Source organism: Nyctereutes procyonoides, unplaced genomic scaffold (genome assembly GCF_905146905.1).
Source record: "Nyctereutes procyonoides isolate TBG_1078 unplaced genomic scaffold, NYPRO_anot_genome, whole genome shotgun sequence".
Classification (NCBI taxonomy): domain Eukaryota; kingdom Metazoa; phylum Chordata; class Mammalia; order Carnivora; family Canidae; genus Nyctereutes; species Nyctereutes procyonoides.
Window position 1 is genome coordinate 65951889 of NW_026575049.1, and position 14868 is coordinate 65966756.

The 14868-nt window shown below is 46.2% G+C and overlaps 1 protein-coding gene across 1 annotated transcript; it reads right to left on the reverse strand.

Annotated features, from left to right (window-relative positions):
• Positions 1–1026: 1026 nt before the first annotated feature.
• LOC129512198 (40S ribosomal protein S25-like) lies at positions 1027–9009 on the reverse strand. Its single transcript, XM_055329454.1, has 2 exons — positions 8942–9009; positions 1027–1375 (listed from the first exon to the last, which is right to left on the reverse strand). Exons 1-2 carry the CDS (start codon positions 9007–9009, stop codon positions 1027–1029), a joined length of 417 nt encoding a protein of 138 aa, XP_055185429.1.
• Between the last annotated feature and the right edge of the window lie 5859 nt (positions 9010–14868).

Sequence of the window (14868 nt, forward strand, 5' to 3'; positions counted from 1 at the left end):
ACTCTGGTTGCCCCATGTGAGCTGGCAAGAATGGTGCCTGTAGGATTTCTATTTGGAAGAGGCCTGGGGGCAGCTACTGGTTGAGGCTTGGTGGTAGGTCTTGAAGTTGTGTTTGCATAGCAGACATTGCTTTTACTTAGTATGCTAATTTGAGGGTAGTTGGATGATAGTGGGGCCTCTTAGGTCTGGACACAGCCACCAAGGGTGAGGTTCTTTTGAGCCAGTTCTATCCACAGTAGCCCAGAGTCTTCAAGGCTTTCCATGCCTGATCTCTACCAAATTGTGCAGAGTGCGTGGCTAGGCTCTTTCCATTTCTCATCCTGTGTGCCAATCTGGCCTGCCCACTCCCTCACTGGGGAGAAGTTGAAGGTGAGTAAAGAAGCAATACTCTCCCAGAACAGGAGCTGTAAATGAGGTCTCCGCTGCCAAGCCTTCAGGGAAATATCTTCAATCCCCAAAGTCTGACTCCTGGACTCCAGGCAGTGTGATCCAAGCACAACAGTGAGGGCTGGCGGTTACACAGTGTCCTCTGGTGCCAAGTTTTTGGAGCAGGAGCCATGGCGGTCACACTTACTCAATCTTGAGACCTGAAGGAAAGGTGACCTCTTTAAGTATGTGATTTGTATTCCTTTATGCGTGTCTTAGCTTGAAAAACAGTTGCAAATGACCATGTATCTATAATCCTCAGCAGTTGTCTCTTAAACCTTGGTTTTGCCCCTGGTAAACATTACCTTTTCCTCCCCAATTTGCTTTGACTTGGAGGAGGGGGCAGGGCAGAAAGATGGAGCAAATTGTCTGGAATCCCCTTGCATTGTGGCTTGGCTCGCGTGTCTTTGCCATGCCGTTCACCATCCCTGATGGCTCTAGTCTTAAAATTTATCTTTTCAACTACTTCTGCCTTATTTTTGTCTCCTCCACCCCCAGCAGATTATAAACTCCTTGAATTTGCTTTATTTATTTTTGATTTAATAACGTTTCATTTTCCAAAGCATACAGCTGGTAGGACCTGTGTATGCATCATCTTCATCAGCAGCTGGGGCAGCTCCCCTCTTGGGTGTTTCTGGGGTAAATGATTTGAGCTCTGTGCTTTGAAGCCAGTTCAATAAATCCTTTACCAAGGAGCTCCTCAAGGGCTGCCCTGGCCAGGGAACCCCGAATCTTTAGCCTCTCAGAGGCAGCAGCTGGGCTTATAAGCTTAGAGTTGGGAACTTCCTTACGGAGTTTGTCATATGTCACTTTGTCAAACAAGACCAGGTCATTGAGCTTGTCCCGAACTTTGCCTTTGGACCATTTCTTTTTGGCCTTGCCCCCAGATTTGTTCACTGGGTCTTTGTCTTTTTTGGGCGACTTTCCAGGATCTTTTTTCTTGATGTCCCTGCAGCATAGTGAAGCTCAGAGAGCAGCTGCTCTCATTGCAGGCTCACTAAGATGTTGGACCAAAAAAACCTCCTTGAATTTACATTACATTTCTCTGTAGCCTGCACAGGGCCTAGTCCAGTGTCTTGGACACAGTAGGAATAAATAAATGCTTCTTGAATCAATAAATGAATAGAAAAAAAAAACTCATGAAAATTTGGGAAAGGACACTCTAATGGCCTCTGTCTCTACTGGGTCTTAAATATGTTCAAGAAATTAAGTGGTCTTGAGCCCTATCTCCAGCATCCAAATAATGAGTACTTTGTACCAATTCTTGTCAGGTTTGCTTGCTAGCATCTTTGTTTCTTCCACAAACATTTACTGAAGACCATTCCCAATGGCAATCATCAATGGTGTAGGCTACAGAGAGAGGCTGCCTTGGTTCAAATCTCAGCTCCTTCTAGATTGCATGACTTAGGACAAGCGACTTAAGCTTTCTGAGCTTCATTTTCCTAATATGTAAAATGGGAATAATGATAGTGCTGGACTCTATTGAGATGAGGTAATACATATAAAACATTTGGCAAGGACCAAATGAGTGCTCAGAAGAGTGAGATTTGGTGCCTCTCTGTGGGGAACTCGTTACCCAACAGAGAAATGCATGCTAATGCAACCGTGTGTCCTGAGTGTCCCGAAACCAGCCTGGAAACATTGATTTGAGTGCAAGTAGTTTGTTTGGGATGAGATGCCAGGAAGCCCAGGGAGGGAAGTAGGGAAGGGAGATAACCCACGATACTCTAATAAACAGACTGCATTGTGGGCAACCAGGGCCCAGTCCTGCTGGGACCTCTGGGAGACCTCAGAAAGCAAAAGTCAGAGTTATGCCCCCTCCTCCCAAGTGCAAGAAATCTGGGGCATTTTTCACCATCTCCTGTTATTCATTGCTTGAGGGTTGCTCCCAAAGGCTGACCTCTCCTGCACTTCCACACAAAACTCTCATGCCAAGAGTGAAAAGTGCCTACAGAAGACAGCCTGGGGACAGGGTCAGAGTCTCCACTGGACGTGTGGGGACATGGTGAGGTATGGACCATGAAAACACTTGCTATGAGTTGCTCCTGTCATCTGTACAAACCAGTAGAGAAACAATAGTCACCCTGTAAGTTGTCTAAGGGGAGGATTTAGCTGTGGAGCAAATGCCTCTGAAGAGAACCCTGTGGGCTTCTCACACCCAAGGGATGGGTTGGGATGGGTGGCTCTTAAATTCCAGCCTGTGCCCTGTGCTTGCAAGGCTGAAGACCAGCTCTGAAAAGGCAGAGACTGCTGCCCAAGGTCTTGGTGAGAAAGGCTCCTGGCTAACTGTCTCATCAGGAGTCTGCAGCCCGGCTGTGCTAGCAGTACAGAGCAAGGGCAGGACCCAGCAATCTCCTGGGTTCAAAGAGCCCAGTGCTGCTTCAGGTACCTCCTCCCACTTTTTATTTATTTATTATTATTTTTTAAAGATCCCATCCACTTATTCATGATAGAGACAGAGAGGGGGGGGGCAGAGACACAGGCAGAAGGAGAGGCAGGCTCCATGCATGGAGCTCGACGTAGGACTTGATCCCGGGTCTCCAGGATCACGCCCCAGGCCAAAGGTGGCACTAAGCCACTGAGCCACCCGGGCTGCCCTCCTCCCACTTTTTAAACCTGAGATAGCAGAGGAAAAGGGGACAAATGTACCAAAACTACAGCAAATTCAGGGAAAAGGTGTTGCAGGTTTGCCTTTATATATTCATTACATTCTATCTTTTCCCTGCCACAACGGTCTCTGGAACTTATGGTCAGAAAAAAACGGGCTTGTGAGCAGCACTGGAAGGAATTCAAGTATTCCTTATTCCACGGGCAGTTTTAGAGGGTCCCTTGGGAGCTCGCAGCAAGGCTGGCTCATAGGCATAGCCAGACTAGGAGGTACAAGATGGCGACTTGGAGATACTTGCAGGGCATACTCCATATCCCCATACTTTAGCTCTCTTGGTCCATTTAAAGCAATGATAGTAATTTGATGCCTACAGTTTTGGTACATACATATATATATATATAGATACACACTGTATATATGGTATATATACACACACACACATACACATAAACATATACATATATATATTTTTTCTTTTAAGATTTTATTTGTTCATGAGAGACACACAGAGAGAGGCACACAGGCAGAGGGAGAAGAGGGCTCCCTGCAGGGAGCCTGAAGTGGGACTTGGTCCCAGGACCCCAGGATCACGACCTGAGCCAAAGGCAGATACTCAACCACTGAGTCATCCAGGTGCTCCTGATTTTTTATATTCATCGTTGTCTCTATGAGAGCACAAATTGGGGTGAGTAGGATGCCCCCCAAAATTCGTGTCCATCTGAAACCACAGAATGTGACCATATTTGGAATTAGGGTCTTTGCAGATGTAATTAGTCAACATGAGGTCATATGGAATTAGGGTAAGCCTTAAATCCAGTGTGACTGGTGTTCCATAAGAAGAAGGAAATTTGGACGTAGAGACCAGATGTGCAGGGAAGAAGGCCATGGGTAGAGAGAGGCAGAGATTGCAAAGGTATAGCTGTAAGCCAAGGAACACCAAGGATTACTGGCAACCATGAGACATGGGGAAGAGGCAACAATGGAATCTCTCCTAGAACCATCAGAGGGAGCACAGCCCTGTTGAAACCTTGATTTCTGACTGGTAGCCTCCAGAACTGTAAGACAATACATTTCTGTTGTTTCAAGCCACCCAGTTTGTGTCACTTGTTATGGCATCCCTAGGAAACCGAAGTAGACTATAGACTATAAGCTCCCCGAGGGCAGGGATAAGTCTTACTCACCTGGGCCTTCCTGCAGTGTTTACTTCAAAGCATGTCGGGTTGACTCAAGATGTTAAATGGAGCTTCTTGAAGAGTGTACGTTAGCAGAAGGTGTGGTCTGGCTGTCGTCACAACTGTAGAAATTAGTGGGATCAGATGCGGAGAGTTGGACCCAGGGCCTTGGGATGCTGGGTAGTTGCCTCTTGGGAGGGCTGGACAGTGCTAGGGAAAGGAAACAGTGAAGAAGGAGTTGAAAGGGAGCCAAGATTTCTTTCATCTGCTTCCCAGTTTGGGCTAGAGCTGGCCTGGTTTCAGGGCCCTCAAATCTAATTGTGTGCATTCAGAAAGTCTCAGACACTCTTTCTGGGAGTGGGGCAAATCCTCAGGAATCTAAGGTCCTGACCGTGGATTCCTCCAGCTGGACTCCAGAGGACTGGGTATCACCAGGGGTGGGGAAGGGGGATTGTGGTTTGGAGTTGAAGTCAACTTTTGCAAATAGCCCATTGTTCTCGTTCATCCTTCTGTGAAAGAGGATCAGAAGTTCACTGTATGGCTCTAAGGAAGTTCCTGGCAGCTCTGTTTATAATAGCAAGATTTTGGAAATGACCCAAATATCTGACAATGGATGACTGGTTACATAAAGTATGGTTTAGCCAGACACTGGAATTCTATTCAGCCATTAAAACTGATGTCATGGGTGACTTTTTATTGACATGATGAGAGGATATCATATATAGAAAACACATACATATATACTATTTTACACATATGTGTATGATATATGTATGCAGCATAGGAGAAGATTCATGAGAAGGAGGGAAGACCAAGGTTTTAACAGGAGCTTCCTCTTGCTGGTAAGATTGTGGATGATTTTCTCCTCAACAATGGGCACATATTTGTAATATAAAATTAGAGTTGTTTTTCTTTTTAAAGAATGTTCCTACAGTGTTCTATAGGTTCAGCAATGACTTTCCTCTTTCCTTCTCTCTCTTTTTTTAAAGATTTTATTTATTTATGAGAGACAGAGAGAGAGAGGCAGAGACATAGAGGGAGAAGCAGGCTCCATGCAGGGAGCCCGACGTGGGACTTGATCCCAGGACCCAGGGATCACGCCCTGAGCTGAAGGCAAACACTCAACCACTGAGCCACCCAGGTATCCCTCCTTCCTTCTCCTTTATCAGAACTTACTTTTCTGCCTTTTTTTTTGGGCACAGGTTTGTTTTTTTTTTCTCTCTCAGAGAGTCAACAGAGAGCCATGATAGCAGCACAGAGAAAAGTTCATTATCAGGGGAGATGGGCAGTCTTGCTGCAGCTTCTGGCATCCAGATCACTGTGATGGTCCTTACACTTTGTGCAGGAGAGCATAGGCTTCCCTGACTTCAACTCCCAGACCATTCTATGTTGTGTCAGTGCCTCATTCCCTCTGTTAAATCTTGTCTTTCTTGATATCCCAAACCTCACATCATGTGTCTAAATACAATATTGATTTTATTTTATTTTTTTTAAAGATTTTATTTATTTATTCATGATAGTCACAGAGAGAGAGAGAGAGAGGCAGAGACACAGGCAGAGGGAGAAGCAGGCTCCATGCAGGGAGCCCGACGTGGGATTCGATCCCGGGTCTCCAGGATCGTGCCCCGGGCCAAAGGCAGGCACTAAACCGCTGCGCCACCCAGGGATCCCACAATATTGATTTTAAAAAGTTATAGCATTCTACTCCAGTTCAACTCAGCTAGCATTTATTTTACTGCTGACTTTGTGCTAGACAAGAAAAGGGTCTACCCTAGAGCAGGGACTGTGGCATCTATTAGGTGCCAGACACTTTGTTGAGGACTTTACATACATTCTCTCAATTTAATTGATTTAGTAGTAAGCACTAGTATTTTTGTGGTACAGATAAAAAAAATTAAGGTTTGGCAAGTGCTTGGTAATTGTTTAAATAGGAAGACAGGAATTTAATTTTTTTTTATTTATTTATGATAGTCTCACACACACACAGAGAGAGAGAGAGAGAGAGAGAGAGAGAGCCAGAGACACAGGCAGAGGGAGAAGCAGGCTCCATGCACCGGGAGCCCAATGTGGGATTCGATCCCGGGTCTCCAGGATCGCGCCCTGGGCCAAAGGCAAGTGCTAAACCGCTGCGGCACCCAGGGATCCCGGAAGACAGGAATTTAAATCCGGTTCTGACTGTAATACTACTAGTACTACTACTACTACTACTTTATTACTATTATGGTTACTATGACTACTACTACTGCTACTGCTGCTACTACTAGTTTACTCCACCACTATTTACTCTAACTACTGCTACTACTACTTTATTCTTACTACTGCTGCTATTACAACAGCTATGACTGTTACTGCCACTGTTACCTCCACTACCACCATCACCTCTACTCTTCTCTAGAGGTGCCGTTCCTCCTCCTTCTCTAGATTCTTTAGAGTCCAAAGTAGTTTCCATTATGTAGTTGTTCAACGTGTATAACAAGTTAACAACTTGTTACAGTTTACTTAACTATTCCCCATTTTGAACAACTAGGTACTTTGAAGTATTTCCACTATTATAACAAGACACTGTTATTGTATATACAGACCTTGTGCTGACCTTTAAAAAAGGCCTTACATATTCATATACGTTATGTGTGTGTGAGAAAAAAGACTGGAAGAAAATATAATAAACATTTGACAACAACTGCGTATAGGGAGTGGGATTGTGCATGGGAAGCTGAGGGGAAATCACGTTCACTCTGAAAAATACAGACTTTTAGAGCAGTTTTAGGTTAACAGCAAAACTGCAGGGAAGGTACAAGGATTTCCCATATATCCCCAGCCCCACCCCTCTCCAGCCTCCTTTACTATCAATATCCCCCACCAGAGTGTTACATTTGCTACAGTGAACCCACATAGGAAGGGTATCTTGGTTGCTTGTAAGTTTTGGCAAGGACATCTTGGTTTGCTTCCAAGTGAATAAAGTTGCTATAAACATCCATGTGCAGGTTTTTGTGTGGACATGTTTTCAGCTCATTTGGGTAAATACCAAGAAGCACAATTGCTGAGTTGTATGGTAAGAGTATAGTTTTGTAGGAAGCTGCCAAACTGTCTTCCAAAGTGGCTGTACCATTTTGCATTCTCATCAGCAACAAATGAGAGTTTCCATTTTCATTCCATTCCATGCTCCAGATCCCTGCCAGTACTTGGTGCTGTTAGCATTTTAGATCTGACCATTCTAATAGGTGTATAGTGGTATCTCATTATTGTTTTAATTTGCAATTCCCCAGTGACTTATGATGTTGAACATCTTTTTATATGCTTATTTTCCATCTTATCTTCTTTGGTGAGTTGTCTGTTCAGGTCTTTTGCCCATTTTTAAATCGAGTTGTTCATTTTATTGTTGAGTTTTAAGAGTTCTTTGTGTGTTTTGGACAACAGTTCTATATTAGGTATGGCTTTCACAAAACTTTTCTCCCAGTCTGTGGTTGTCTTCTCATTTTCTTGAGCATTTTCACTTTTTACTTTACACATTTAATTTCTTTTTTTTTCTTTTCTTTTTTTTTTTTTGAGAGACTATGCCTGCATATATGTGCACAAGTTGGGGGTGGGGTGTGGGGTGAGTGAGAGAGAGAGAGAGAGAGAGAGAGAGAGAGAGAGAGAATCTCAGGAAGGCTCCATGCCCAGTGCAGAGTCCAATGTGGGGCTCAATCTCACCACCCTGAGATCATGACCTGAACCGGATTAAGAGTAAGACATTTAACAGACTGAGCCACACAGGCACCCCTACACACTTCATTTTGGTTGATTTCCTTTCCCAAAGGGTGTGCAGTGTTTTCCATGATAAAACAAAATTTTTTTTAAAACATTGCTTTCCAATGCATTCAGAAGCATACAAATAACCTAGGATTTATCAATAACATAATGGCTTTTAGAAGAATTTCTGGGCAAAAGAAAACATTTCTCCTAACCAGAGAGCTAACATTCTGCCCTGACCCTGTAAAGAGAGAGTACTAAGCATGTTCAGTATCTCCCACTGGAGGTAATGAGCTTTTTTCCCAGCTTGTGTGTGGTTATGACTGTGTCATGTATTTCAGAGTTTAATGATTATATTGTGCATTTATATGTCTGTTAGGGGCTTGGATAAACAGTAGAGTCTCTGCCTCCCTGAAAAGAAATCCTAATGAACTGGATTCCTTTTAGCTAAAGGAAGATGGATGGAACCAGCAGCATCAGCTAGAAAGAGAGCATACTGGAGGCAGAAAAAGACATTTGGCAGAGGATAGATTTTTTTTTTTTTTAGCTTATGAGCTTGTATGGCCCTTTGTAGGAGGAAGCTCCATATTTATGGTCAAAGGTCTTATGTCCCAGACCATTCCTACTATAAAATGCCTTTGGGACTTAAAGTGCTAAGCTTTTTGAGACAGTTTCCTTATTTTGGAAAATTCAGATGATAACAATAGTAATTATCATACAGGGTTGTTATGGAAATGAAATGATGCTTCAGTTTCAAAGTGCTTTGTAAAGAATGAGGTGCTTGTTCTAATGTGTGATCCAAGTATTCCTTGGGTATTTAGACAGACTGTTCGATTGTCTACTGTGTGCTAAGCCCTGGGCATGCAAGAGGCATTAATGCCTGGTGTTTACCCTCAGGAACCTGTCCGGCAACATGAAAGGTCAGCTATGCGAAAGAACCATCCCAATACTGTTGCCCTAGAACTCATGCCATATAACTTGCTCCTCAAAAATATAGGGTCACCTGTGTTGTTCATAAATGTTCTTCTCATCTTCCAGTGTAGACTGCAGGCTCTCTGAGGATCGGACCATGGCTTTTACTTCCACAGCAATTTATATAGTGTTGAGTGAATAATATCTATTACCACGTATGAGAGGACTCTCCCCAGACTAGGCTTTATGTTAAGACCTTTGAGATATATATTTAGATACATCTAATGTATCTTTAAAACAACTTAAGAGGTAAGTAATACTACAATTTCAACTTTACAATGAGGAAATGGAGGCAAAAACAGAAAAATAACTTGCACGAGGCTTCTCAGCTGTTGGGTGGTTGAGTCAGAACTCTTCTGGTTAAGAGACCCATGAGATCACGACCTGAGCCAAAACCTAGAGTTGGATGCTTAACTGACTGAGCCACCCAGGCTTACCTCATGCTTCCTCCTAAACTCCACATGAACGAATTTCTCTACTTTAGGCCCTGAGATGAGTTTAGTAACTAGTCAACACATTTCCAGAGTTCCTTGCAAATGAATAGGGGCTGTGAAGTCTAGTAACTTAAGGTTCAAATTCTGACTCTACCACCCAAGAGCTGAGATCCTCTCCCTCAGCCCCCTTCCCCTGCTCTCTCTCAAATAAATAAATAAATCTTAAAAAAAAAAAAAAAAAAGAAGAGGAAGCAAGAAGTGAATGTAAGGGAGCTGAGAGAGGTGAGAGGGAGCCTTTGGGCTCTTCTCATGTCTCTGGGGAAACATTCCTGTAGTTGGAGACCACATGCACATTCCTGGTCCTGCTTTGTGAGAATGGAGAATGTTTTCTAGCTCCCATTAAGCAGCTGCCTATTAAAAACCTAGTGGGTTCCCCATATGAGGACAGGTCAGTCAGGATGAGGACCCAGTGTCCTCATAGCGTAACATGCAGAGTCGAGTCCAGGAGCTGGGTGGATTGGGGTGGGGGTCATCTGGGATGCTGCTTACACAGAGACCAAGTGATAAAGAGGAGATGAAAGTAAAAGCTGGGAAGGGGCAACACTAGGAGGAATAGTGAGGCAAATTAGTAGACAAATGGAGCCATGCACGGAAAAGTTTGGGTCTTCATGGTTCTTGTTCTTTTAAATGAACGTCATCAGCTCAATCAGAATCCAGGAGACAGCTCCTGGAGGGGGACTGTCAGCAGCAGGGAGAAATGCTACCACTGTTGGGCCTGAAGTAGCAGGGGGACACGAGCGGACACTGGAGCCCCCTAAGAACTTTAGCTGTAGGGATGTGCATCCCCTGGACAGGAGCTGTGGCCTCAGTAGAGGAACAAATGCTAACCTAACCTGCAGCTTGGGAGGAAGTGAACGAGGGGGATAACACTCTTAACTTCTCTGAGATTCTCGGATTTCCTGCCACTCACAGAGGCTTCACCCAACCAGACGCCAGAGAGCAAGAGAGCTGGCTCATGCTATTTATGGTGATCAGCAATCTGAACACAGGGCAGAGGAAGATGGATCTGGAGGGGCAACGGGAGAACATCCTGTGCATTTATCCACAGAAGTGCTTAGCAGCTATTCTAAAAACAACCAAGAGGCTATCAGTAGGGAAGTACCTGAATAAACTGTGATATGTCCACACTAGGAAACACTATACAGCTGTTGCAAAAATAGAATGGATCAATAAGTATTGATATGGATGGATCACTGAGATATATTGTTGAGTGGCGAAGCAAATTGCAAGAAGATGCTAAGTAGGATGGCATGTTTATCACACACATGCGTGAGCGCTACCCTAAGTCTATTAAATACCCCAAATCTACTGTCTACTACAGTGTGTTGTGTGTGTATATATGTAAAGTCTGGAATGATAAAAGTGGTTTGCACTGGGGAGGTGGGAGGAGGTTTAAACAAGGGAGACAAAGAGGACCTCAGTAGTGATAGACCCTGTGTGTTCCGTTTCCTACCCCCACCCAATTCTTCATGCGAATGATTCAAATTTTGTTCAGGTGTCAAAGGGCAGCATTTGCTCAGGGAAGAAAGGTCCAGACTTTGAACGTGGTCTAAGCCAAGTCTGTCACACCGCTTCTCTTCGCCTGTGATTTGCCTACAGGCAGGTATGGGACTCAGTCTGCTGGGGACTCAGAAGAAGGATTTGTTTGCTCTGACAACAGAGTATAGTGGACGGAGAGATCTGCCTCTCCCCTTCCTGTTTGTCTTGGGTGATAGCGCTTGAAAATGTGATGCTTGGAGCTATGACAACCATCTTATGACCACGAGAGAAAGGCCAGGAGAACCGTAGAGACAGCAGTCCAGCATCCTGACATCTTCTTGCTGTTCTGCGGCAGACAGGATTCGACTTCAAGCTTCTCGTTCCCGGAGATATTAAAACGCCTTTCTTGCTTAAACCGCGGTGAGCCAAGCATTCTGTTCCAACCAAATACACCCAAACTAACACAGCAGCTTAATCTGAAAGAGGTTAGGTAGTTTCTCAGGAGAATTTATCCCTGCGCTACTTGTGTTGACTAAACTTTGTGTGGGGGGGCGGGGGGCGGGGGGAGGTGTAAAGCTACCTCAGGCACTTATGCTTCATCTCCGGAAATGACCCGGTTCACCTTCTGCTGGCTACCTGAGGCTCTCTCTGCCTTTCAGGATCCTCGTTGGCTTCTGACTCCGCACTATGTGCTGAGCTGCCTCGATTGATGACTCTGGTGGACAAGACTTGGGGACCACATCCCCTCACCCCTCCTGGGGCTGCTCTATCTCCTCCCCACCTCAGGCTGGGGTATCCACTACCTGGGGCTGCACTTCCCACAGCCGTCCCTGCAGGGTTTGGGAGTGCCCCCGACTAACAAAAGAGGTCTGGGGAGACTGGAGAGATGCAGAGTCTGAGAGGCCAAGAGGTTCAGGCCTAAAGCAAAGGGGACCAAGGTGGAAGACCACCCTGCAGGCCGAAGGCTGTTCGCAGGCCCTTGTGATAGGCTGAGGGAGAGAAGCTGAGGTTTTAGTTGGGAGCCCAGGGTGGGGTGCCAAGGAGGGAACTGGCGTGTGAGTTGCCCCTTCCCTTCACGATGGATGATGCTCTACAAACGGTGGCAGGGCAAGCTTTCTTCATTCTTCAGGGCAAGGGCACAGAGATCTCTGGGACGCTGTTTCCAAGGGCATCTCAAGGAGCTCTCTCTCATAAGGGTTTCCTTTGTGGCACTGGGCAGCCAGTCCCACGTGAACAATACACTTCGTGGCAGCAGGGTCCGGCCGGGGTGGGGAGACGAAAACGGCGCTTCTGTCGTTTCTTCGCCCCTTGAGGTGGTAGGTACTGGTTTCCTCCACCCCTGCTCTTTCTTTCCAATCCTACAGAGGGCTTCAGGCGCACGTTTGCAGGGCATATACCCGCAGGTGCGGGCTCAGAAGAGGAAAGGAGAGGATAAGGAAGAGCCAACTTCTGCCTCAGATGCCAGCCGCCTTATTAGGCACGCTTCCCTCTTTCTGTTTTTTTGGAAAGGCTGAAAATAAGCCCTTTTGTAATACAGACGTGTAAATCACACTTCCCTGACGACTTAAGAAGCCGCAGCTGCTTAGCAAGCCTCCTTGGGTCGTCGGGTCGGCAGGCACTTCCTAATCCAGAACGTTCCGAAGACGTTTCCAGGCAGTTTACCTCGCTGCTTGCAAGCTAGTCGAGGGGCTCAGGAGGGGACCCAGCGCGCCCTGGGCCGCAACTCACCACCAGCGTCTCCACCGCAAGCTCAAGACTTTGGGAAGCGCCGAGTCCTCAGGGCCGTTGCTCCGCTCCCTTCCTCGGGTCAGGTCGCCGCATCCCTGACAGCCTCACCTGGAAGGGACCGCGGCAACCCGTCCTCCCACAGGCCCCACAAGGGACCTGTCCGCTTCACACGGGCCGGGCCGGGCCGGTTAGTGGAGCAGCCCGCGCCGTGACCCGAACTCAGGACTCCCAGTCCACGTGCTTCCCACGAAGTCCTACTTTATTAATTTCTTCTTTAAAAACTTTTTTTAAAAAAAGAGAGCGAGAGAGCGAGCGCCAAGCAGAGCCGTGCAGACCGACCCTGACCTGACGCGACCCGGGCCGCGCCCCCAGCTGAAGGAAGCTGCCAACACACCGAGCCCCCCAGGCGCCCCTGCTCATTTCTTAGATTTTTTTTTTTTTTTTTTTTACCTCTTCCCTTTAAGTTCTTATTTTTGAAAATTTCAAACATACCCAGAGTAGAGAGCCGGGCACAGCAGCCCCCGCACCCCTCCGCCGCGGGGGCTCTGGAAGCTTCCGTCGCCCCCGTCCGCAGCAGCTGACTGACGGGGGCGCCCCTCCTCAGGAGTCACCGGAAGGTCACAGCAGGAGCTTCAAGCTGCCTCACGCGCCTGCGTCCTGCGCGTCACGTCACGTCGCGTCACTCACGTCGCCCCATCACGTGGTAACTTTGTCCTCTCAGAGCATCGCGGGCGGAAGGGCGCGTTCAGGAGTCAGGTATATGGAGAGACAGAGGCCACGTTTGCGTGACTTTCATTACAGCGTGTTCTGTTCTCTTTTATTACTAGTTTTTTTTTAAGATTTTATTTATTTATTCATGAGAGAGAGAGAGAGAGGCAGAGACACAGGCAGAGGGAGAAGCAGGCTCCATGCAGGGAGCCCGACGTGGGACTCGATCCAGGGGCTCCAGGATCACGCCCTGGGCTGCAGGCGGCGCTAAACCGGGGCTGCCCTATTACTACTTTTTACTGTTAATCTCTTACTGCGCCTATTTTGCAAACTAAGTTGTTTTTTTTTTTTAAGTATCTTATTTATTTATTCATGAGAGACACAGAGACGTGGGCACAGGGAGAAGCGGGCTCCCCGTGGAGAGCCCGGTGCGGGACTCGAACCCGGGACCCTGGGATTGCGCCCTGAGCCGAAGGTGGCCCCTCAACCGCTGAGCGCCCCCCCCCACCGGAGTCCCTAAGTTTTGTCATAGGTACGCATGAGTAGGGGTGAGTACTCCCTGCAGTTTGAGGCATGCACGGGGGGGGGGGGGGGAGCTTGAAACCGTTTTTTCTGGATAAGGAAGGGGACTACTGTGCCTGAGCACCCACGTACCCACCATTCAGCCCCAATAACTGCCTTTGTTGTAATGTTCTTTTTTTTAAGAGTTATTTATTTATTTATTTATGATATATAGAGAGAGGCAGAGACACAGACACAGGAGGAGGGAGAAGCAGGCTCCATGCCGGGATCCCAACGTGGGATTTGATCCCAGGACTCCAGGATCGCGCCCTGGGCCAAAGGTAGGCGCTAAACTGCTGAGCCACCCAGGGATCCCCCTCTTCTCTTGTTTTGATTTTTCGGAAGGATATTTCATAGGTGGTGCTGCGTACTATCTATTGGATCCCAGGGGAGGACACCATGTCTCATGCTAAGGCGATGTTAAGGTTGATCGGTGGGTTTGAGAGGTGTCAGTCTGACACATCCATTGTAAAGTTAGCCAGACAGACATTTGGGGAGTAAACAAGCACTATTAATAGATGAAAACTGGGAATGTCTTGGCAAACGTGTCATCTTATCTTTTGACTTTTCAAGAACTTTATTCATCTCTAAACGATTTTCTTACACTCCCCCCTCCCCACAATGTTTACAAAAGTTACATAGGCACGTGATTTTAAATGGAGTCCCTCAATTCTTGTTGCTACAGGAATTCCCTTGTCCCTATTTTCTCTTCCCAAGAGGCAACTACTTCTTTTTTCCACCTGGTTCTTGATGTATATCTTTGCATATCCTAATAATGGGCATAAATTGTTACTCCTTGGGCAAATTATTTTTGGCCTTTTCTAATGACATCCCCTAAAGCATACAATAATTTCTCTATTTTAATAATGTCCCTTAGCTTTAGGGATAGAAAAGGTTTAAGCACCTTTTCTATCCATGTTCTCAGGACAAATTCTAATTTTAATTGTCTGCTCATGTTCAAGAGGGGGATATTAAAAAGCCAATCAGA